Source organism: Microtus oregoni, unplaced genomic scaffold, assembly GCF_018167655.1.
Source record: "Microtus oregoni isolate MIOR12 unplaced genomic scaffold, Mior012 000003F_ref0000135, whole genome shotgun sequence".
Classification (NCBI taxonomy): domain Eukaryota; kingdom Metazoa; phylum Chordata; class Mammalia; order Rodentia; family Cricetidae; genus Microtus; species Microtus oregoni.
The window spans coordinates 57,342,355-57,368,104 of record NW_024543062.1 but is presented as its reverse complement, the minus strand read 5'-3'; the positions used below and the strand labels follow the sequence as shown (position 1 = coordinate 57,368,104).

General features: G+C 45.9%; 1 protein-coding gene across 3 annotated transcripts in view; it reads right to left on the bottom strand.

Moving 5' to 3' along the window:
* The window catches only part of Mgat5 (alpha-1,6-mannosylglycoprotein 6-beta-N-acetylglucosaminyltransferase), a 298,102-nt gene that overhangs the window by 169,797 nt on the left and 102,555 nt on the right, over nucleotides 1–25,750 (bottom strand). For all 3 annotated transcript variants that reach the window (XM_041648193.1, XM_041648192.1, XM_041648194.1), the window contains exon 3: nucleotides 4,221–4,382. In XM_041648193.1, coding sequence (XP_041504127.1) covers nucleotides 4,221–4,382 — 162 coding nt within the window. The remainder of the gene's footprint in view (nucleotides 1–4,220; nucleotides 4,383–25,750) is intronic.

Sequence of the window (25,750 nt, the reverse complement as noted above, 5' to 3'; positions counted from 1 at the left end):
GCAGCATCCCTCTCCCCCCTGCTTCCTGGGGATGCCACGTGACCAGCTGAACAGCATCCATCTCACCCTGCTTCCTGAGGCCACGTGACCAGCTGAGCAGCATCCACCGCCCCCTGCTTCCTGGGGATGCCACGTGACCAGCTGCCTCATGCTCATGCTCCATCCTTTCCCTGGCATGGCAAACTGTGCCCTCAAACTGTCAAGCACTCTGGCATGGCAATGAGTAGAGTAACAGACACAGAGGGCACACATGGCCTTTTGGAGACGGTGGTACCAGGAGCTCTTCCCTTTCCAGAATACTTAAATTCAATAAAACATGTCAAAGTACTGGCTTCTCAGAAATGCATAGCAGATTATGCCAAGGTAAAGACCCTGGAAGAGCAGGAGAGTAAGAGGCACCTGCTGCACACTTCTCTGAGCTTCCTCTCTTCTCTCCCCATTTTCTGGAGGTCACAATCCATTGCTAGGAAGCTGCTCCTCCACAAGATTCTTAGGCCTCAATTCCAATTAGCCCCACAATATAATCTCCTACAGAATCTCTCCATAGTCATCTACCTCACAATGACCATGGTGTGTTACTTTATGTGTGGATATTCTTTCTCTAATTATCCGGTAAGAACACTGAAGGTATGGAGTGTATCTAAACATGAGGTCACAAAGGCATGAGCATGGGGTTATTACAAATTTAATTCATAGGCTAGGGATGTGGCTCAGTTAGCAGAGTGCTTGCCCGATATGCATAAGGCCCTGGGTTGCATCCCCACCATCCCATAAATGTGGTATGGGACCTCACATCTGTAATCCCACCACTGGGAGGTGGAGGCACAAGGATAAGAAGTTTGAAGTCTTGGCCACGTAAGACCAGCCTAGGAAACATGTGGCCACGTGGTGGTTTGTCCCCAAGTGTCTGGCATTTGGACATTTGGTCCCCAGTTGATGGCACCATGTGGGGAGGTTGAGGAGGTGTGGTCTTGCTGGAGGAAGTATGTCAGTGGGGGCAGGCTTTAAGAGTCTAAAGACTTGAGCCATTTCTAGGGAACTTATTACTCTTCAGTTTGCTGGTGGCTCGAGATCTGAAACCTCAGCTTCTGCTCCACCCACCAGGCCTGCTGCTTGCTATCATGCTTCCCGCCCCTCCCCGCACGATGGACCCTATCCCTCTGGAATGGCAAGCCAAATGAACACTTCCTTCTATATGTTGCCTTGGCATGGTAAAATACACATTTTATTACAGCAACGGAAAAGTAACTAATATAGACTCCATCTCAAAACACAATTCTGACTCTGAATTTGTCCTACTTCAAAAATCAACAACAAAAATCCACCCAGCATATTTCTGAGTTTTTTCTTTTTAAAAATTAAGTATATATGGGTGAGTATGCACACTTGGGTGCAGATGCTCCCCAGAACTGGGGAGGCAGGAACAGGAGGGATCTTGGGGCCAGTCCGGCCAGTCTAATCGGTGATTTCTAGGCCAGGAAGAGACCTGCCTCAAAAGATAAAGCTGAAAGCAATTGAGGAAGACATCCAATGTTGACTTCTAACATTCATATGCATGCAGAAGAGTAAGAGGCACAGTACAAGCAGCTGCAGACATGAGTGTACACACACACACACACACTCTCTACCGTAGCTTGTTCCAAGTCAGATCACCTAGCACCGTGATGAAGACAGGAACTCTCGGGAAGCGACTTCCACTGGGAGTGGGCACTGCGAGCAGAGCCTGCAGAGGCACAGCGCCCACTCATTAATAAGCGTCTCCACACAGCAGGAGGTTTCCTTGTCTAATTACAGAAGCTGCTGGAAATGGCAGAAAGACAGGATTTATAGCCTAGGTGACACTGTCTCTGTGTTGTAATTAAAAGTTATTTTTAACACTTTGGTGAGATACTAAGATTACTAGAAATATTGTTTGTGAATTAAAACTTGGTAAGGGGCAAAAGGCCATAAGTAAAAGGTAATTCGCCCAGTTCACATAATGGGAAAAATTTAACTGATTTGACTTTGAGAGGCAGGAAAGGAAGAGAAAAATCTTTCCTACTTTTGGGTCGCTGAGTCGTCACAAGAGGGGAGAGATAAAGCAGCCAGGGTGTGTGCGAAAGCAGGCTGCCTTTACTGATCTATTTGTTTGTGTATCACAAGATGCCAGTGTAGCCTGGAACTGACTGTGTAGCTGCGGATGACCCTGGGTTACTGATCATACTGCTTCGACCTCCAAACACAAGCACCGAGAGTACAGTGCCCACTGCCACTTCCTTCTTCAGGCAGTGCTGGGGCTGTGACCCAAGGCTTTGTGTCTGAAAGGCAAGCACTCTGCTAACGGAGCTATATCCCGAGTACCTTAAAACTTGATCGTTAAAAATTCAAAACTAACATGGCTACTTAACTTCATCTTCCAAATAGTGTGTGTGGGGGGGGAGCATTTTGCCTGCATGCATGTCTGTGTGTACCATGTGTGTGCCTGATCCTTGAGACACCCATAAGAATGCATCATGTCCCTCAGAATTGCAGTTACAGACAGTTGAGAGCCATGCAGGTGCTGGGAACCAAACCCAGGTCCTCTAGAAGAGCAAAAAGTGCTCCTAACAGCTGAGCTATTATCTTCTGATCACAGCTAGAGAATACAACATACCAGAAGCCTAGCCAGCTGTTCACAACCACCTCTCCAAAGTGCCTCACCTCCAGCCCTACACCAGAGACTACGGTCATCCTGCCAAGAGGAACTGGGACTCACACACACACAAGCTCAGGGTGGGCTCCAAGGGGCTGTGATACAATGACAGACTCGAGGCAAAGTGTGGACAACGGCCTTTGGTATAAGACTTAGGTTTTGCTTTTAACCATTTCCCTTCTCTTGGTTAAGATTCCAGTTTTGAGAAGGGGCCAGGCAAGATGCATCCCTGTGGAAATCACGAGAAAGAGTCCACCTGGCATTCCATAATACACAGAGGCATTGTGTACAGCGGCAACCCTGCCTTAGCAAGAAGCTACCACAGGTAGTCGCCAGTCATCTTAAACTTCAAGGATCTGGGGACTTCTATCACACTGGCTACCTGGCCGGCCTTCCTTCCTTCCTTCCTTCCTTCCTTCCTTCCCTCCCTCCCTCCCTTTCTTTTTTTGTTTTTTGTTTGCTTTTTTGTTTTTCAAGACAGGGTTTCTCTGTGTAGCTTTGGAGTCTGTACTAGAACTCGCTCTGTAGATCAGGAGCTAGACTCGAACTCATGGAGATTTATCAGCCTCTGCCTCCTGAGAGCTGGGATTAAAGGCATGTATTATTTTTATTTCTTGAGGCAGGGTCTCATGTGGCTCAGGCTGGCTTCAAACTCACTATGCCACAGAGGATGACTTCAAATTCCTGATCCCCCTGCTTCCGCCTTGAGTACAGGTTTGCACCACCACACCTGGTTTATGAAGTACAGGAGGTTGAACCCACAGCCTTGTCCATGCTAGGTAGGCACCCTACCAGCTGAGCCACACTCCAGCCCCTAAATTCCCTTCCTTCTTCTCCTATAACCTTGATAACCCAGTCATCTTCCACTTATGGGCAGGGAGTTCTCCTTGCTTGCCAGAGTAACATCTGTGCAATGAGAAATTATTTTGCATTCTTCCATTTTTTTTCCTTTTTCATATGAATTTAATCATTTATATCTGCCTGCAGCCACGGACAGCTTACTTCACACTCTGTGTTAAGTAAGATAGAGCAGTACTATCTTACCTTCTGTTAAAATTCCTCAGCTTTGGCAGTTGCGTGTTTTAGCTTTCTGAGAGGTTCTCCCAGGACAGCCTCAAATTCACTGTACAGACGAGGATGACCCTGAACTCCTTAATAAACTCCCACACTCAAGCGCCGGGATTACAGGACCACACTGCCACATCCTAAGAACTGGCAGACTCTTGCAGCTGCTGGGATCTGGGCAGAGAGAACTCATCGGCAGGGAGCTTCTCTGATAAGCTCTATATTTCACTTAATCTAGGTTCTGAATCTTATCAGTAAAAGCCAATTCTAGGAGTTCTTTATCTGCAAACGTATCAGAGAAACAACCAGATATTCTGAGGGGACCATGAAGGCATCCCAATATCTGTTATTAAAACATAAATAGAAGCTTGCCTTCACAACAGTCATCAAGCTTAGGGAGTCTACATTGTGCCAGTAGAGCGTTGGTGCTGGGATCTTAGGCAGGGCTCAATGCCATGGCTGCACAAGGAATGGCCATCCTTACCTGCCACATTAATCTTGTCAAGTGATACCAAGCTGGGGACAGCTGTGGTGGAGTTGGTAGAATTTGCTCCTGTGCCGTTGACCAGATTGTCCACCTTCGACTCGAGCTTGCCAATGCGCTGCAAGATGTTATCCAGCAACACAGCCAGCGTCTTCTTCAGATCTGCAATAGAAAAGGAAGAGAACTGAAAAGTTCTGCAGGCGCAGCTAGGCATATCCAACTGTGGCTGCGAGTACCTGAGATATATATGAACACAGCCCAGCTCTAACTCACAGACTTGCTCAAAACATTGGGAGACATTTTTGCAGGGTTTTCTTTAGTAATTTTACAGTATAGCACTTGAGCATGAGCTCCGTAGGTGACAGTGTAACTACAACGTAAAAAAGCCAGACAGAGGCCAGGGTATTAGCACGAGGCATAAGCATGAGGACCTGAGTTCAGGTCCTCAGCTGTATAACTGTTTATATTTGAGCTACAAGACTAGGATTTATTTTGTGTAGTATTAAGGGGCGGCGGGGCTGCGTTCCCAGCACCCCGGCCGCCTGCTCGGCTAGCTTATGCCCCGAAATAACAACACACAAACTGTATTCATTTAATCACTGCTTGGCCCATTCTCTTCTAGGCTAATTCTCACATATTAATTTAGCCCATTTCTAATCATCTGTGTGTAGCACCCCAAGGTGCGCTTACCGGGGAGATTCTAGCCTAGTCCATCCTGGGTCGGAGCTTCATCCCTGGAGCGGGGCATGGCGTCTCTCTCAGGCCTCTGCTCCCGAGAGGAGAGCTATGTAATCTGACCTCACCTCCTCCCCCTCCCAGCACCCCGCTCTGTCCACTCCACCCACAGGGCCAAGCAGCCTCTCCATCGGCCAATGACCTTCCTCCATCATTTCCCCTTTTTCGGTTTAAACAAAAAAAAGGCTGCTGTGTGCCTGGAACTGTGTGTGGCTCAGGGGCACCAAATGGCTCTGAGGCAGGAGCGGCTTGGCTCAGCTCTGCCATGTTGAACTGTGCTGGTCTCAGGCAGGAACTACCGTAATTACCATAAAAACAGCGCATTTAAGGTTTCAACTGGGCAGGACACAGGCGGTACCGTATTACCTGTACATGGTGCAACTTAAGTTTTTAAGAACTGCTTAACATTTTAAGAAATGTTCCTGGATAGTAAAAAAATGTTACAGATTCACAATAAAACAGATTCAGACATAAAAGACCACACTGTTGGATGAATGCACATAGACTTGAGAGAGAGAAGAAAAAGAATATAGAAAATAAAGTTAATGGTTTAAAAAAAAAAGGTAAAGTCTTTAAAGAGACAGAGTACAGTTAAGAGATTAAAACAAATAAAGAAAAATAAGCCACGTAAAAATGGAAAATTCACAGAGAATCTGGATTATGTACATTGTGTTTTCTTTAAAATTTTTGACTGTGAAGGAGCTAAGTACAGAGAGACATTTCATTCTATGGGCTGCCAAGTGGAACCAAAACGGATATCATGAGGGTATGACTTCAGAATTTGGGTCTAAGGATATGATGCTTTGGAAAGGGTCTTCTTTTGTTTTCACAGAGGACCAGACCCTGTGGATTGCATCTACCCCGATATGGTATGATAGACCACGACCTCCCGAAAAGTTCCTGTGAACACCCTCAAAAAATTACTTCACTCAACTGGCAACTGAGATAAACCTGGCACACAGGTTACAACCTAAATGATCTGATTAACAGCGCCCCCATTCAGCAGGAAGCAGTTTGGAGAGAAAAAACTGCGCCCATGTTCCCAAAATATTGTTTATAAATTGTTCTTTTACATTTAAAGGGGGAAATGATATAGGTATGATTAATTTGCATTGGTGTGGATTTTAAAGTCAATTTTGTTATATGTATATGTATTTCTGATCTTGATTAAGGTATTGTGATTGTGTAGTTCATTTAAAAATGTAATGTATAATTAAGAAATATAGGTTAATGGATAATCATCAATAATAGTCAAGCTTGTAGTCATGTTAGTTAGATTTTCTAGATATATAGAGATACATTTCAGTTAGATAGACATTCTTCATATCTTTCAAAGACTGCAGAATATGGCATTTAATGTTTTAATAACTTAGGACTTTTCATGACAATGAGACATATCTGCTCCTGGCGGCACCAATCTACTTCGAGAGGAAGATGGGCATCGAAGAGAATCCTTATGGAGTTTGATAGCCATTTGGGCAAGAAACTGCTCTTGCCTGGACTGTTGCATAAACTGGACACAAAGAAGCCGCAGAGAGAGGACTACTGAACTTGCCTAAAGGTGAGACGGTCTTTTGGGGTTCCTGACTCATGAAAGAGTCTGCGAGACATTCTGCAGGACACAGCAGATAGTGACTGAACTGTCTTTGAAACTTCCTGCTTCATGGAAATGTCTGCTGGATACTATGGGCCTGAAGGCTGAAGATGGATGCTCCAACCGTACAAAAAAACTTTGGGCGACTGTCCAGGCAGCGAGATGTCTCTGTCATTTCTAGAGTTTTCTTATTTCTTGTTTACTTAGGTAGTATTATATCCTTCTGGAGTCTTTGATGGAGTTGAAGAATGAATAGATAGTTATAGTTTTCCTTAGTTATGATAAAAGATAAAATAGATATAAATATTATAACTGTAATTCTTGCTTGATAACTGTTTTACTATATGTAATTTTACTATGTTAAAATTAAAGCCTTTCTGTTTAAACAGAAAAAGGGGAGATGATGTGGGAGTGATTTCTTATTCATAAAGAAACTGCCTAGACCCATTTGATAGTCCAAACCTTAGGTAGGCGGAGTAAACAGAACGGAATGCTGGGAGAAAGAAGCTGAGTCAGGGAGTCGCCATGGTTCTCCCACTCCAGACAGACACAGGTTAAGATCATTCCTGGTAAGCCAGCTCGTGGGCTACACAGATTAATAGAAATGGGTTAGATCCATATGTAAAAGCTAGCCAATAAGAAACTGAAACTAATGGGCCAGGCAATGTTTAAAAGAATACAGTTTCCGTATAATTATTTCGGGTAAAGCTAGCCGGGTGGCGGGACACAGCCCGCTGCTTCGTATTACAACACTCAGCACTCACATAAAAAGACGTGTGTGGTCATGCATGCTGTGATCCCCAGCACTGGGGAGCAGAAGGTATACAGAAGATAGCTAGGGCTTGCTCACTGCCAAGCATGACTCTGGGTTCAGCAAGAAAACTTGTCCCAAGAGAGTAGATGGAGAAAGGGAGAGAGCAGAACACCCAGCATCCTCCTGTGGTCTGTCCCCCAACATATGGACATGCAACACACGCATACACACACACACACACACACACACACACACACACATACATACACACACCCAAAAATACAACAAAGTGTGAACATGCTCTCTCTCTGCCTCTGTAATATACAAAATAAAACTGAAATTGGGCCAGCAGTGAAGATGGGGTACATACAAGAACCTGGGTACCCTTCCCCAGAATCACAAACAAACCACAAAACTCTCAAATGTTTCTGAAGTAGCACAGATGACCTCCCCTAAAATAGGCACACCCCAGAGACAGCAGGAACTGTCTTCAACCCCGCCAGACTCCAGCAAACAGAGCAGTCTGTGCAGAAAGCAACTCTGACAAGGAGCAAGGTTACAGGAGTCTTTCTGGACATAAGGTCCTGCCCGAGAGAAGTTTGCCATGGCCCGCCCTACTCAGCACTGCAGGAGTTCCTCCCCCACGTGGCACTGTGGCTATTGACACACACATGATATGAAGGTGCAGCAGGCCTCAAAGCAGCTTCAGAATGACGTTCACTACAATTTTCAGGGTCTAGCATATTTTATTATAACATCTTTTTTCACCAAATCTTTGATGTAGGGCTGGCCTTGAATTTTCTATAGTCAACAATGGCCTTGAACTCCTGATCCTCCTGTCTCTACCACTGAGTGCTGAGATTACAGGTATATGCTGTCTTGCCTGGTTCTCTGTGGAACTGGGGGTTGAACCCAGAGCCCTGTGTGTGGCTAAGCAAGCATCCTACCAAATGAACCACATTCTTAGCTCTCAAAGTTTTTTATTATTCTTCTAAGATTTCATTCATGTATACAATGCCATATGACCATATCTGCCCATATTTCCTGGTGCTACAATTCTGTCTTCATGTCTTTCCCCCATCTCTCTCCATTCTACCCTCCCCCTTTCCTTCTCCTTCTCCCTTCCTCTGATAGCCTACTGTCTAACTAGAGTTATTCATATGTGCACAGATGTAGGGCAGTCTACCTATAGTGGCCACACACACTCTCAAAGAAGAATGATTCTCCCTCCTCTGGCAGCTATCAGCTGGCTCCTCAGTAGGGGTAGGGTTGGAAAACACTTTCCTCATCTATGCTAAACAATCAGTTTTTTAAAGAGTATATTTTGATGTGGGATTCCCCTCTCTATGCTGTGAATTCCATTGGCTAATAAAGAAACTGTCTTAGGCCTGCGATAGGGTAGAGTAGAGCTAAGCAGGAAAAACTAAACTGAATGCTGGGAGAAAGAAGGGTGGAGTCAGGGAGAAGTCACAGAGCCTCTGGTGAAGACAGATGCATTGGAACCTTGCTGGTAGGCCATGAGCCTCGTGGTAAAATGTAAAATAATAGAACTGGGTTAAATTACGATGTAAAAGTTAGCCAATAAGAAGTTAGAGCTAATAGGTCAAGCAGTGATTTAATTGATAGTTTCTGTGTGGTTATTTTGGGAGTCTGGACACCTGAGAAACAAACAAGTGGCCTTCTACAACAATTCTTGTTGGTTATTGATGGCCACAATCCAACACTCATAGCCATGCTGGAGAACCTGACATTAACTATAATCATATTTAGAAAAATGCTGAACTAAAAACTAGAATAATCATTGTTCACAAATACTTCTTAAACTAGTAAGGATGCATATTCTAAATACTAGGGATAGTCTCTTGTGGTGCTTACACAAAAGAGTAGAGTCCCTTTCTTACACCTCTGACTGTTACACGTTCCACCAAGCCTCACCAGAGAAGAAACAAGCTCCTTGGAACAGAGCATAAATGTGTCATGAACTCTGTAGTCTATGTTCCTGGTTGTTTAGCATGAGATCTGTGTGAGCACCACACCACACCACAAAACAGCAAGGAGTCCCTAACCGTGGCAAAGGAAAAAACTCCAGACACTGCTGGATATATACTAGGGTCAAAATAGCCTTCATTGGAGAAACCACAAAGTAAAGGCCATATTCAAATCTCTTGCATTCCTAGTCATCCTCTGGGGATATTAAGAGTGTTTGAGGAAGATTTTGCAGTCAACAACGCAAGAGTGAGAAGGGAGGCTGCAAGCATGCATGAGTTGTGGCCTCCAACCATCACCGCCACTGCTACAGACACAAGAGGATGAAGGAGCGGCTTTGTTTTCCTTCCTTCCCCAGGGGAGGGAACAGAAAATGAGCTAACATGGATGGGCTCTCAGGGCTGGGAACCTCCTGGGATGTGGTAAAAAGCTACAGGACTACAGCAAGGAGTCCTAGTCAAGTTCACGGAGGGACACATCCTAGGCAGGACACAAAACAGTCACAGAATCACTTAAGGAGATCTTCTCAGGCTGGGGAGATGGCTCAGCTGGACAAGCACTTGCTCGAGGACCTGAGTCGAGCCCCTAGTACCCATGTACAAAGCTGGGCACAATGGTACATGCCCATTGATGCCAACACTAGGGCAGCAGAGAGAGGTGATGTGACTCCCTGGATCTCACTGAGCAGCTCCACGTTCAGGGAGGTACCCTTTCTCAAAAAGAATGCAGTTAAAAGCCACTTAGAAAGACACATAATGTCAACCTCTGGGCCCCAACTACCTGCTACACATGCACCTGTACAGACATGTACAGGTGGAGGGGTGAGGAGAGGAGGAGAGAGAGAGAGAATACATAGATTTTAGAAAAGCTGGTCTCCCTAAATTCTAAAATAGGTTGTCACAAAGAGTGACCTTCTCTCTCTGTTAACAGTGTGTGACTTTGTGACAGACAAGGTGTATGGAAAGACTTGGTGAAGGAGGAAGAGGAGGAAGGTTCCTTCCCAAACCATCACAACACTATCAGTTCTGTCTATGCCTTTGTCCTCCTGACTTCACCAGTTAACTCAGTGCATCCTACCAAGAGATGAGGACTGTAGCGCTAAGGACAGTCCCCTCTTCAGAGTCACTGTAGACCTGCCTGCCAGCATTTCTAATGTGCAGCTTCTGAACCTACATGTCAGGCTCTTACCTCTCATGCCTCTGCCATGTCTTCTCACTCAGTCATGACCCAGCCATCCCAGAGAGTTGGCAATGCCACTGTGCCATGCATCTCCACCCACCCACCTGTGGAGGCCCAAAAATGTGAGCCTATTCCACCTTGTCTGAAGGTCAGAGAGCTTAAGCTTGCTCAAAGTTGCTGACAACCAGGGCTATACCCTGACCTAGGGTGTGGTTACTTGGTGTTTGGACATTAAGATGGCCCATGAGGTAGATCTACTCCACCCTGACCAAAAGTCAGAGAATTCAAGCATACTTCTGCTCCTTTTGAATTAGAAGGTTTGACCTAGGGAGTGGCTGCCTTCAGGATACTTGGTCTAGGGTGGGTTCACTGCCTAAATAATAGAACACTTTTCTCATGAATTAATGGCTTGATATCTCAAAGTATTGAAGCAAGTAAATGTTCTATTTGTCTTCTGTATTATGTTAAGGCAGTTTTTTGTCTTCCTCCCTTTTGTATTGTGGTTTAAAAGTGCATGGAAAATTAAACACAGGCGAGCTCAGAAGTTAGAATTCAGAGCTGCCCTCCCAATACCATCTTATGTCTCTGTGTTTCATTCTTACCTGTTTCTCCTACCTAGCTTTTCTAATCCTCACACCCCTACACTGGAACGTAAGAGCCCACCACAGCTAGAAGCCCTGCAGAAGTCACCCCCAAAGGTGGCCCATAACATATGGCAGCCCAAACATAGTGCAGCCTGTGACTTTTGGCAGCCCAATGTGATGCAGCTTGTGACATACGGCAGCCCAACATGGTGCAGCTTACAACCACCCCACCGCCAGCTGATGGTGAGGTAGAGACTACCTGATAAATCAAGAATTTCTTGAGTTTGTTTTATTGTTTTTGTTTCTTTAAGGCTGAGGAGATGGCTCAGTTGGTAAAGTGTGAGTTCCTAGGTTTGAAACCTAGAACCTGTATAAAGAGTCAAAGATGGGTAGGTTTTTTTTTTTTTCCTTTTTTTTGGCTACCAAGCAGTCTAGCCTAATTGGAGAGCTGTAAGTTCACAGACAGATCCTACCAAAAAAGATATAGAAGAGAATAAGAGGGGAAGATAGCCAGCCTGGAGTATGTGAGTATGTGGCCTCCACACCCACGTACACACACATGCACAGATACACAGGCACAAAAGTGAGTTAGTAAGAGCCCGGTTTGCACGTCTGCCTTTGCTTTTTGCACTTTGCTAGGAAGTAGAATGAGGCCACCAAAGCACTAAAGTCAAGTTACTAAACACCTCAGCATCTCCAGGCGTTTTACTGCGGAGGGCATGGTTTCTCTCCAGCTGAGAAAAAAAGAGTTCATTTCCAACGAAAGCAATACTAAGTCACAATTTCAAAGCAGTTCAAAATTTAAAATTAGTTCTTGTAGACCAGGCTAGCCTTAAACTCACAGAGATCCATCTGCCTCTGCCTCCTGAGTGCTGGGATTTAAAGGTGCGGGCCACTGCTGCCCAGCTTAAAAGGATTTTTAAAAATGGTTTGCTTGTTGGTGTGTGGTTTGCACAACACACATCTGGAAGTCAGAGAACAACCCCAGATTTTTCTTCTTTATTCTTCTCTCATATATTACATCCCTCTCTACTCCCAGTCTCCCCTCCCTCCCAACTCCCCTCTCCTCCCCAGCCCCTCCTCTTCCATTTCCCTACAGAAAAGGGCAGGCCTCCCAGGGATATCAACCAAACATGGCAAATCAAGTTTCAGGTTTCGAAAAGACTAGGCACCTCGCTCATTTTAAGGCTGTATGAGGCAACCCAGTAAGAGGAAAAGGGCCCCAGAAGCAGGCAAAAGAGTCAGAGCAGGCCCAGTTTGCATGGTTAGGAGAATCACAAGAAGACCAGGCTATACAACTGTAACATACATGCAGAGGCCCAGGCCTGACTCATGCAGGTTGTGGGTTCCATCCCTGTGAGTTCCTATGAGCCCAAGTTAGTTGATTCTGTGAATTTTCTTGTGATGTCCTTGACCCCTGTGGCTCCTACTGTCCTTCCCCCTCTTCCACGGGATCCCCTGAGCTCCACCTCATGTTTGGCTGTGAGTCTGCATCTGTTTCCATCAGTGGCCAATGAACAACTCCAGATATTGTTGCTAAGAATTCTTCCCCACTTTCTATGTTTTGTTTGAAACAGGGTCTCTCATTGGCCTGGAACATCGCCACATATGTTAGACTAGCTGGCCAGTGAGCTCCCAGGCATCCACATGGCTCCCCCTTCCCACATCTCACCACTTATGGGTTTATAGATACAGGCTGCCAAGCCTAGCTTCCTTTATAAAATGAGTTTGGGGGTTTGAACTCAGGTCCTCACACATTCAGGGAGAAGGCTTTACCAACTGTGCCAACTCCTCGGTCCCATTTAAAGACACAATTCATGAGAAGCACACGAACAAAGAAGATGGGGCAGAGGGGGCTGAAGAGATTGTTCCGTGATGAAGAGCACACACTACACTACTCTTGCAGAGCAAACCAGTTTGGTTTCCAGCATCCACACTGGGCAGCTCACAGCCACCTGTAACTCTAGCTCCAAGAGGTGCAACACCCTTGGTCCCCTCAGGCACCTACACTTATGGGTACACATTCACACAGACACACGTACTTGTAAACAAATACTAAATGAACAAAAAGGGAGGGCTAAGGGGAGGGAGAGAGGTGTGGTGGGAAAGAGAGGGAGGGAGGGAAGGAGGGAGGGAGGGAGAGGGGCAGGGCTAAGAGGATGGAAAGCTCACTCTTCCACTTTTACACATATACACAATGCCCAACACACTGCAGCACTTAGTGAATACGCTTTACATCAGCAAATGAATAAAACAGATGAACTATCACCTATTCACGAAGAACAAACAATCGTCCTCACATAAAGTATAGCTTTCCAGGTGATAAAATTATCTCTCACCTGTTTTTTCTTAAAAGGTGCAAAAACTGTTCCCAGCTTTGCTGCCATCCTGAAGAGACAGCGAAATATTTGTTTATGCTGTAGTCTTAGTGGCAATCCATTTATTAAAGGACACTGCATAATGAAGAGTCGTTTTGATAGAGTTTAATAAGAAAATGAGGACAGAAATATTCCTTCCAAACTCTAGCATAATCCTTTTATATTTATCAGAGTGTTTTACAGTTATGGTAGCAGTAAAATGTGTCCTCAGCATGATTACAGTTTCTAACTATTAATGAACTTTTGAATTTTTCTTTGTACTTCAGAAGCCTTGGCAGTAAAACTTCAAGCCTGACACAACCAACAAAAGTTTCTGTGTCCCTAAAATTCACTATGCACAAGAAGAATGAGACCGAGCAGTTGACAACATTTTGAACAACTCTCTGGGGAAGGGAGCTCTGGAGTTTTTCCAGCCAGGACTTCTTGAGAGATGCTGACATCAATTCGACCATGGCGGAACAGGTGCCCTCGCAGCGTCTGGAAGTTTTCATCTCCAGAAAGCCACGATGGTCCATGGTAGAAAGAAGAAACGACCAAGAGCAGGAAGGAAAAGGAGCTAGCACTGCTATTCCTTTGTGGGGGTTAATGTCGACTCACAGGATCCGGGGGGCTGAAGAGAGTACCTCCATGTGCCTCTGTGAGGGGGTTGTACATTATGTTATTTGAGGTGAGTAGATGCACCCTGAAACTAGTGTCCAACAAGGGCTCTCAGAAGTGACAGAGGCTCTGCTGGTAGATTAGAGTCCTCGGGTGTGTGACCCAGATCCTCAGGAGAGGATGGCAAACCATGATTTCTCTCATCAAACCTATCAGCATTCGAGGAATTATCAAGAAAGCCTGTACAGGGGAATGCTGGGCGGTGGTGGCACAGGCCTTTAATCCCAGCACTTGGAAGGCAGAGGCAGGCGGATCTCTGTGAATTCGAGGCCAGCCTGGTCTACAAGAGCTAGTTCCAGGACAGGAACCAAAAGCTACGGAGAAACCCTGTCTCGAAAAATTAAAAAAAAAAAAAAGAAAGAAAGAAAGAAAGAAAGAAAGAAAGAAAAAGAAAAAGAAAGGCTGTACACGGGAGACATCCTTCCCCTGACCCCATCTGCCCTGGACCACAATCCCTTCTAGCATTCTGCAGACTATTTCAGGACAGGAAGCAGAGACAAGAGAATCCCCGGAAGTTCATTCAACCAGCTGGTCTGGTGAACAAGACACCCTGCCTCACACAAGGAAAAATGTGAGGAACATCACCTGGGGCTGTCTTCTGACCTCCATGTGTGTACCATAGTGCACACACATGTACATACACACACAAGCATGAGCATGCACACATACACACACAGAGACAGAAGAGAGAGTGGAGGGAGGGACAGATGGAGGGAGGGAGAGAGAGGGGTGGGGAGGACAACAAAACCAGGCAGCTGCCATCAACCCTGCTGAAACTCAGCAGACTTCTCTGGTCAGCCAAGGGTTCCGGGCAAGGCCAAGACTTGCTGTCCACCTGTAAGGAACACTACCCATCAGTGGCGCAGAGCTGACTTTGCAATGAGCAGGGACTTACACCCAAACCGCCAAAAATAACTCCCTTCTCTATTTGGCTCCTAACTCAAATCTTTTTCTGCCACAGCTGCCCTGAAAGACAGAGCATGGACAAGAGAGCTGGCTGCAAAGTAGCCTTGCTCACAGCTCTAGAAAACAGGCAAAGACAGGGCACTAATGAGAAAGGAGGGTGTCAGTGAAAAGTGAATTAACCCCAACCTCCTAGAACCATCAGCTGCTAGGAATGCCAAGTTCCATGAATTACGTATTTTCACATGAATTTTAAAATGACCTTCCGATGGAAAGAAAATATGGTCACAACAATGACCAAATATAGTGCATTTGTTATGTAGAAGGGCATTCACAACAGTGATGGTTTTATATATACGTTGTTATTTATTCCAGACGAGAGCTGGAAAAGACTCAAACAGAGCAAGAACAAGCTCAAGTTACATTACCCCATCTGTGAGCTAGACCCAATCACTAGGCAAATATGGGTGTTGCCTCGACATCTGTGTTCACTGCTGATGGCGATTCATGAGTTAATAACTATGTAGTTGTCAAGTGACTTAACAGCATGAAGAATCACCACAAAGATGAGGTTTCAGTATATAAATACCACTCCAACTTCTAAGAAGGAACATGTACTTGTATACACGATCTACACACCCAAACATACGTGTCTCTTAGCACTTGTGAAAAGGCTGGAGGAGGGCAGGGAATATGGCTGAGCTGGTAGAGAGCTTGCCTATACGTGCAAAGGCTATGTCCCCAGCACCACATAGCCTAGATTTAGTAGTATGAGCCTGCAATCTCAGCATTAGGGAGGCAGAGGCAAGAGGTTTAGAAGCACAGGGTTATCCTTGGATACATAGTAAGTTCTAGGCCAGCTTGAGACATGTGCGGCCTTATGAAAAGAAAAGGAAAGGAAAAAGAAAAGAAAAGAAAGCATGAGAGAAATTTACATCACTGGTTAGATCTGGTGAAAATGCTCTCAATCTTCTTTAAAAGTTCCCATTCTCTTCCAAATCCCCTAAGTGTAAAGGGCCAGTTTAAGAGTGCAGGCAGTCCAGTGACTTCCTCTCTCAGAAGACGCCCCGATATCAAGTTGAATAAGATGTCTTAGAAGATTTTCAGTGCTGCTCACCATCCTACTCATTTGCCTGGTTTCTTCTTCTGCCACAGGGTCTCATGCAGTCCCTGCTGCCCCCAACTCCCTGTGTGGCTTAAGACGACTTTGGCCTCCATCCTCCTGCCTCTGCCTGTCTGGGGTGCCAGGTAAACACCACCATATCTAGTTTGTGTGGCAGTGCATGAGCCCAGGGCTTCCTGAATGCTAGACGAGGCACACGCTCTCCCAGTTCCTGCCTCGACTTCCTTCAGTGATGGACTGTACCTGTAACAGAAATAAATCCTTTCCTCCCATAAATTGCCTTTGGTCTGGGTGTATTCGCACAGTGACAGAAACTAGGGCGGGCACAGCATCCAAAGGTTGAGTGTGTCTAACACTGAAGCCCTGGCTGCGTGGTAACCAGAGGGGGTTCAACTAGGCTGGTGTGCAACAGAAGTTGCCCCCCAAGTTTGGTGTGTGGGTGATTGCTGTCCCCTTCATCCATCCCCATAGGTGTCCCATCCTCCCGTCCCCACACTACATGGAAACAGGTCTCTCAGGACATTTTACCACAAACAGTTGCCATATCAAGAGCCCCCATAATAACTACTTGGAGCACCCTGGATGTGGAGCCCACATGGAATTCCTCCCACTTCCTGCCTCACTAAAGACAGGACTGTGCCTCTCACATTAGTCTCAGTTGTCAGGACACCAAGCAGAGACAGAGTCCTGTGGTGGTGGGGGATGGGACGACACTGTTCATTCCTAGCTCCTACTGTGCGCTAGGCAAAGCCTTGAACAGAGACCAGACGTGCTCACTGTCTCTGTCAACCAGGCTGAGGAAGATGATCATACTGTTAGCTGGCCGAGAAGTTAGGAAGGATGAGAACCACGGGGTGGCCCTCCTGTGAAGAGGTCTGGTAGACTTCTCAAAAACTGAGAAGATGGGCCTAAAGAAGACACAGAGGCCAGAACACTGGAAACCACTATTCTATGACTGAGAACAAGAGTGAGGATGGCAGGCAGCTCCTGGGGCCTCACCATGGTAAGTGGCCTGCCCGGCTTGATCTGAGAGGAAAAAGAAACGGAGGCACTGGTGTGGAAAGAGACAGGGCCATGGCAGCCTCTGAACACCAGCTAAGGGGAAGAACTTTCTGAGAAGCATCCTTTCTTCAAGCCTGAGGTGGGAGAAAAGGCTTCAACAATAGGGAAGGCGGTGAGCCCCATATTCACACACACACACACACACACACACACACACACACACACACACCCCTCACTGGCTGCCTCCTCAATCTTCACATTGAGCTGATATACTTGGGAGGCTGGCCTGCCTCTGACAGAACTGTCTGGCTGAATGTCCACCACAGCACAGAGGAAAACTCCCCAAGCCCCAGAGGTCCATTTTTAGGTTCTAAGGGCGCCAAGCAGTCCTTTCCTTAACCACAGCAGCTGCATCCTTAGCCAATCCAGGAGCCTCTTTCCCCCTGCCAGCTCCTCTGCAGTAACAATGTATTGTTCCTTCCAGCCCAGAGGCTGTTTCCTCTCTGACGGTTTTCCAGGAGATGCCACCAAAGTCCTAGCCCTCCCATGACAGTTTCCTTGGTCCTACTGATAAAAAACAGAGGCAAGAAGAAAAACCCAAAAGAATGAAAACAAAAACCAAAAAGTACCTTTCTAGGCTTGCCAGTTTGTCCCATGCCACCTCCTCCTTTCTCACAGGAGCCCTTGAAAGAAAGACGCTGTAACAGCTCTTGACTGCAGCTCCGAGAGTCACCTGGGGATGCGCAGTGCCCGTGGGAGTCAACACCCTGGCCAGAAATATCCATGCTGGAGAGGCACCTCCAGCCCAAAGCTGATACTTCAGGCTGCTCAGTCCTGGCTGCTAATCAAAGCCCAGAGCTGACCCCTTTCTCCCCTCCACCTTCCGCCTGACTGTGCCTCTTCCACCCGCACCCCACCCTGTCTCTCCAAGGGGCACCAGGGGCACCTCCAGCACTCATTTCCACAGCACCCCTCTCCCTATTCATTCCCATTGGGCCTTTCACCTAAAGGCAGGCAGGCCCTCTCTCCCTAGTGTGGGCCCATCTCCTGTTAGGCAAACTCTGCCTCAACCTACCCTCTTGACCCACCCCTCCTATTGTCATTCAGGTATGCGCAACTCCCAGGACTTTAGCCTACTACAGAGATAATTATTTGCAGTATTCGCAACAGCCAAGCAAGGAATTGGCCTAGATGCCCATTGACACATGAATGGATAGTGGAAATATGGCATACATACATGTTGGGATTTTATTCAGCTGTAAAGAAAAACGAAAACTGTGGGAAAATGAGTGGTCTGGATATTACTGTATTAAGTGAAGTGGTGTAGACTCAGAAAGACAAATACTACATGTCCTCCCCATATACAAGAGTTTAGCTTTTAATGTATATACGCTCTGTTTACCTTTATATATATGTGTGTGTGTATCATCACTATATATCTACATATAGATATATTAATGTACATATGCAAATGTGTCTGCTTGGGTGTAGGCTATGAAACTAGAAAGGGGATCACGAGTGGAAAAGGAGGTGCTGAGGGCGGGAAGAGCAACAGTCTCAAGTGACATGAAGGCAGAAAGGAGGCCATGGGGTGGAATGGGGGATGGAAGGAACAAGGAGAAACAGAAGCATGGGGTACAAAGAGGGCAGGAGAATTAACAAAACCAAATTTTGTTTGAATATATCAACCTAAGTGATCCCTAATATTCTGTGTTCAGGTGCCTTCTCTCACCACTCAAGGTAAAAAAGTTCCTCAGGGACTTTTATTTAAATGTGTGTGTGTGTGTGTGTGTGTGTGTGTGTGTGTGTGTGTGTGTGTGTGTGTGTAGGTGTGTGCACATGAATATAGGCTCCTTCAGAGGCCAGAAGAAGGCGCTGGATTTTTCTGGAGCTGGAGTCACAGGTGGTTGCACACCAGCAAGTGGGAATGCCGAAAGAATAGAAAGCATTTCTTTTTTCCTTGCTTTTTTTGAGACAGGGTCTCTCTGTGTAGCCCTGACTGACCTGGAACTTGCTCTGTAGACCAGGCTGGTCTCAAACTCAGGGATTTGCCTGCCTCTAAAGGCAGGTACCACCACTGCCTGGCTCAGAAAGAACTTTTAATTGCCTAGCCATTTCTCTAGTCACTCTAGGATTTTTTTTTTTAATCTAATTTCTCCTTTGCTATTTTCCAAGGAAGAGTGATTGCTCTCCGACATTGTCCTGCTGTTCTCCAGGATGGACCACCCACAAGAGCAGAAAAGCCCTTTCCCCAGCATATGCCCAAAGCCTAGATAGTTGCTTAGAACACACCAGCCCGCAAAGGCAGGTCCTCACAGGCAGTCTCTAAGGATGAGAGACAGTCAAGTGGACAACCTGAGCCTTCAGAGCTCAGCAACCAAAAGCCAGGCAGAGACCAAGACAAAATAGGCCACAGATAAACCAGGCAGCAGGAAGTGAGTGAGGGGAGTTAGCTAGGAGAGGCTCCCTGCTGTGTTTGTAAAGAGTCCTAGCCCAGGAATAAAATACAGAAATAAAGGGTATAGTTCATGAATATAGAAATATAAATTTGAAAGCCCAAACAAATTTTGGAAAAAATAAATAAATAAAGCTGGCAGCCACTGTTAAGGCTTTCTGCCTTAAAATCAGACATCCTGGCAGTCATGTGTACAGAAGGTAAACTTTTAACAATTGTCTCTGCCTCCCAGCTTCCCTGCTAGGCAGGTCCTGCAGACAAAGGTTAGCTTCTAACTGTTGCCTCTGTGGGACCCTCTGCTTGTGTTCCCTTAATTTTTAACTGTCCCAACTCTACTCTCTGCCTTGCATTCTTTCAGGGACAGTGCAAAGGGCTGGGCCAGCCCCAGGCTTTCCCAAACACCCTAAGTTAACATCCTAAGGTCCTGTAACCAAAAGCTGTAAAACTTAAAATGTGCTGTAACTTTAAGCCTGACCTCAAGGCTGTAAAAGCTCTTTGACCCCACCCAGTGCTTGATTTGAAGGTAGGAGGAAGCCCCAAACCAGCCCCCATTGCCACAGCTATAGAAGCCCAATCTCTGGCTGTGGTCAGAGCTATAGCTGATAGGCTTGTGTGCCCCATGGTGATTTTTTTTTTTTCTTTTACTGGAATAAAGCTTACTTCTGGTTTAACAGAATTTGCTGGTCTGTCCCCCATCACTGTGTGACACCCAGACCCAACACTAGGAGCTTCCCTGGAGCTAAGCGCTCCAGTGGCAGGGGATGATAGAGTCATGGGACATAGCTGAACTACGGATCTCATTACGCTGCATCTTCAGAATGAGAGGCCTAAAGTGGCCCAGGCCTGGCCTTAGATAAGAGAGCACCATCGGGGATGGGAATTTGGGTCAAGCAGTCAGAGACAGATTGGGTCACCTCAGAAACAAGAACATCATTGACTAGAGTGAATGACAGCAACTACCATGCCCTGACAGGCACAGCCCATGATGTGCTGGCCTGGGATAAACAGGTGTGGCGAGGAGGCAGGAGCCAACACCCTCTGCACCCCATGGATGAATGCCCCCACTGTTCTGCACAGGCTGCTGGAGACCTTCCAGCTGCCCATCTGAATGACCAAGTCCCAAAAGGAGTTCAGAGGTCACTTTTCATTCTGTTTTCTGTTTCTTATTTCTTAAGAACAAAAGCAAGATAGAAAGACAGGAAAAACTGTGGAGAAGAGGCCTGAAGGGAACACTTCATTGCAAAGAGGTCTTGAAGCCTCTCATGCCCGAATCAAGAATTCCGGGACAGCTCATCTGTGCCGCAAAGGTGGCTGACGTGGAAATGACATTCCTTTCACATATAGATACTTTATGTTATAATAACAATGAACTAGGCTGAGGCCTGAATGTATACGACCTTGGATGGAGTTTCTGTCATCTCCCCCAGCAATTAATATGCTTGTGGTCTCAGTTGTTTTCTTAACAAACTTAAGTAGCAAGGAGGATTCGGTCAAAAGCTGTAAGTTGCTGACTTCCTCAGACCAAAGGAATCCTGAGTGGCTGCTGAATCCCTGAAGGCCATGACCAGAGAATGGGCTATGGTTACCGAGGAAGGATGGACTGGAATGTTTCAGAAGTTGTGGGAAAAGGACGTTGCTGTCGCCATGGTTCTAAGTAAGTGAATCTGCTATAAACAATGAGAGAGGCCGTTTGCCAGCACAACTTTATGTACATCATTAAACAGCGGTGTGAACCTGGCTCATGGGCAAAGCCTATGATCAGCTCTGCTGTTTCGGGATCTGGAAGCAGGGAGTCTAACGAATCAGGAATGATCTAAAACCAACTATGAAAACTCTACCTGTTTATAGTAGACCAAGATCCAATGTGGAAATGGGAGGAGAGGTTGCTTTCTTTCCTCTCTTCTGACAAGCTCAGACAAGTACATAATGCATTCTGGTAATGTTCACATACATTCTCTCTCTGTCTCTCTCTCTGTCTCTATCTCTCTGTCTCTGTCTCTCTGTCTCTCTCTCTCTCTCATTCTCCCCTCACTCCTATCAAGTTCCTTCTCAAATAAAAAGTTTATTCAATCTACTAATGGGATCCCTTTAAGCTAACCCATTCCTGGACACAGAGGATCAATTATTCATTCTTCCAGGGCAAATGTCTAGGCAGTACACTGACATGGGCTGTGTCTGTGGCAGACAAGCAAGAGACGACCCACATAGCCCAGCTAAGCCACACAGCATCCCATAGTCTCAGCACCTGCCTGAAACAGGACTTCATGTAGCTCAGACTGGCCTCTAAAATTCCATCTGTAGCCAAAGATGACTTTGAATTCCTGATCCTCCAGAGCTGTCTATCTGTCAATGTTACCAATGGTGGCGAGTTAAAGGAGAAGTGGGGCCATCAGAATGTCTCTCCAGCTTCCCAGGATTAGCACTAGGTCACACCCTAGCTAATATCACCATCACTTGGTTACTCGCATGCAAAATACTAAATCAAGGAAACAGTGAGGTTACCAAACTCCAGACTCCAAAACAAAATCAAATGAAAGCCACACAGCAGTAATCTATGTTAGAACACCTTTATTATCTCATACCAGAAGATATTGTTGATTGTCACAACTAGGGAGGGGCTACTGGTATCTCCTGCTAAAAGCTTACCACGTGTGCTAGTAATTTTAGCTGTCCACTTAACAAAGCCTATAGTGGCCTGGCAAGAGTTTCAGTCAAGTAACTTCTCTCTCTGGGCAAGTCTGTGAGGGACTGTTGGACTTTTTAATTGATATGGGAAGGCCCAGCCCACTGTGGTGTTACTATTCCTAGCAGGAGGTCAAAGGCTATATAATTAAGCTATCTAGGCATGAGACTATGAGTCAGGGATGGAGACTGGGAGTGACCCAGCAAGTGGCGTTCCTCCATGGTTCTTGTATCCAGGTTCCTGACTCGACTTCCCTCAATGATGGACTCTGGTCTGGAAGAGTAAGCCAAACAAATCCTTTCCCTCCCTAAGTTGCTTTTGGGCAGAGTGCTGTGTAACTGTGACAGAAGAACACTAAAACCCTACGTAAGTAAATCTTCCTGAAATACAGACTTATCTAACCTAAAACATCAATAGGACCAGGAAACCCTGTCTCAGTGGACCTCACCACAGGAGGGTCTTACATAGCTCAAGCACGCACACACTCTGGTAAGTTCCAGAAACTCAGTCCCACTGACCACTTAGATTGGCAAGTCAGCCTGGTGGGAGGAAAGCATGTTAGACTCGCTGATGACTCCCAATTCATTGTTTGCTGGTATGGGGGGAAAGAACAATTACTTCACTGACGGTCATCGGGAAAGGGTTGGAATAAATAATTCTTATAGGTGCTTTAATATGCAACGTCCTACAATGAAACACACGGCTGAAATTCCAACAGAAGACTCAGAGAGAGAGAGAGAGAGAGAGAGAGAGAGAGAGAGAGAGAGAGAAGAACTGTTATTTTGAAAACACCATCCATCTTGTTTGTTCTTTGTTTAAGATAGGGTCTCCTGCTGCTCTGGGGCTCACCAAGTGGGCTAATTCAGCTGGCCAGCGAGTCCAGGGATATAGCTTTCTCTGCCTCCCCAGTGCTGAGACTACAATAGTGCACCAAGTATGCCTAATTTTGTTTCATGTTTCTGGTGATTGAATGCAGGTCCTTTAGTCCTCTTGTAAACTATCTCCCTCCCCAGTCCTCGGTTACTTTTATATTATACACACACACACACACACACACACACACACATATGCATATGTGCTAAAAAGCTAAGATCAGATGTATTTTCTCTAAAATATGCAGGAAGTCTGCACTCTGAGCTTTTTATCAACACATAATAGAAACAACTAGCAAGATCACAAGTCTATAAATATATAGCTCATATGTTTTTGTGTCACCCAGGGAAAAAGTTTGATACACTGTGATTAGAGGAAATCACTGCTAAGTCGTTGCCCTTTCTCAACAAGGGCATAACAAAGTGAAAGGTTTCTGCACCCCGATAAGCCTCTCCGCTGCCACAATAATCCAAATCAGACCAAATCAAACCGAATTAGAAAAGGCCCAGGTTTAATGGCTACAAAGCTCCTGGATGATTTTCCAGCTCCCCAGAGAGGAGCTGGGGCAAGAAGACCACAAGCCTGTTTTCTGGAGGGCAGTTTAAGTACCCTGTAGGAGTGGTCTTGAGCATTTCTCAGGGAGGGGACTTGGTGTACTTTCTGCGAGATAGATAGGTTTGGAGAGAGATGGGGGAGGGGGCTTGGAGTGGAAGCTTCCACCTAAACATTCCAGACTCTTTGGATATATGGATGCCAGGGGCTGGGGTGAAGCCCCTGAAGAACACAAAGTACATGTAGGATTAAAACCTTTAAGACAGCATCTACCACAGGCCACATCACACTTATGGAACACCAATGTTCTGTGCTATTCTTTTCTCTCTGTCAATAACTGATCTCTGAAACTGATGGACGACATAAGTCATGTCAATGAGTCATATGACTTGTGTGGTTGGGCACCTCATATTTCTTCTCTCTCTCTCTCTCTCTCTCTCTCTCTCTCTCTCTCGTGTGTGTGTCTGTCTATCTGTCTGTCTGTGGTGTTTGTGAATGTGTGCATGTACACAGAGGCAAGAGGTTGATGCTGGATGCCTTCCTAGTTCGCTCTCCCCACTGAGACAGGATCTCTTAGTGAGTCTGAAGCTCCTGATAGGCTGGCTGGTTAACAAGCCTCCCTGGTGCTGAGATTGTAGGTGCATGCTGCCGTTCATGTCTGGTCGTTTTACATGGGTACTGGGGATCAAGTTCAGGTCCTCGTGGTTGCATGGCAAGCACTTTAACAACTGAGCTACCCGCTCCCCAAGATTGTTGCTGACAAAGCTCACAGAGATATATTACAAGCAGATGGTGTGACCATTCTGACCCTAAGAATTGAGAAAGAACAGGAGGGCTCCTCAGCTGTGGTTATCCTCTCTTCACACACACACACACACACACACACACACACACACACACCACAGAACCAAGCTATTGGGTCCTGTGATTTACTGAGCCTATATTCCAGCTGCCCAATCACAGCTACTAATCATCACGAGAGTGCTATTTCTCAAGGTCATATCCTTGACTGGGCCCCAAAGCAAACACCAGCTCTTCTACACCACCACAGTTGTCATCTACAGCCAAAGTCCCAAACACTGAGCCCACTCAAGTCTGTGGTGGATGGTTCAGTTTTCCATTTGATGACTAACAAGGACTCACCCTCTAGAAACCCCAATCATTCTGGATCCTCAGTGACCAAAGGGCATCCGGGGAGGACGAATTTCCCAAGACAGTACAACCCAAAGTCCATTTGCCACGGATATACTTCATAAGTGTTTGTATGCGCATTTTTGCACCATCAGGGTCAGATGAGATGGCTCAGAGAGTAAAGACACTCACCATGCAAGTCTGATGACCTGAGTTCCATCCTCAGGACCCACATGGTCGAAGGAGAGAACCAACTTCAGCCTAAAGGCTGTCCTCTCACCTCCGCTATGTGCAGTGGTGCGCGTGCCCAGATACACGAATGGATGGGCATGCACACATGGTGATGATGATGGAAAATCTATCAGAATATACACCAAACGCTGATTATGTTTATTGCAGAGCATAATTTTATGTGATTCTCCTCTTTTGTTTTTCTGTTTATACCTTCAATTTTTCTAAATTTAGCATAACTTTTGCTAACATAAAAATAAGATATATTTCACATACATACTTTATTTTTATATGTCTAAATATATATACGTGTGTGTATGTGTGTGTATGTGTGTGTGTAGTCTCATGTAACTCAGGCTAGCCACAAAGGCCCTCCGTAGCTGAGGATGGCCCTGTGCATCTGATCTTCAGGCATGTGCCCCTATGCACTGATCCAACCCAGAGGCTCCAAGCATGCTAGGAAAGCCCTCATGTGTCGTTTTAAAAAGAACTTGAGGCACCTGAAAATGGCCAATGAGGACAAGAAGATTTCTTTCAGAATGGGCAAAATCAAAGACAACAATAAAGCCTGGAAAATCAAACATTAAAGCTACAGGGCAGTTTATTAGCTCCACGCTGACCTTGATGTTATCCAAAACATCAGCCCCCTCACCCGCCCCCCCCCATCTAATTACATTCTGTTTAAGGACAGATAATGAAAATGTTTGTCT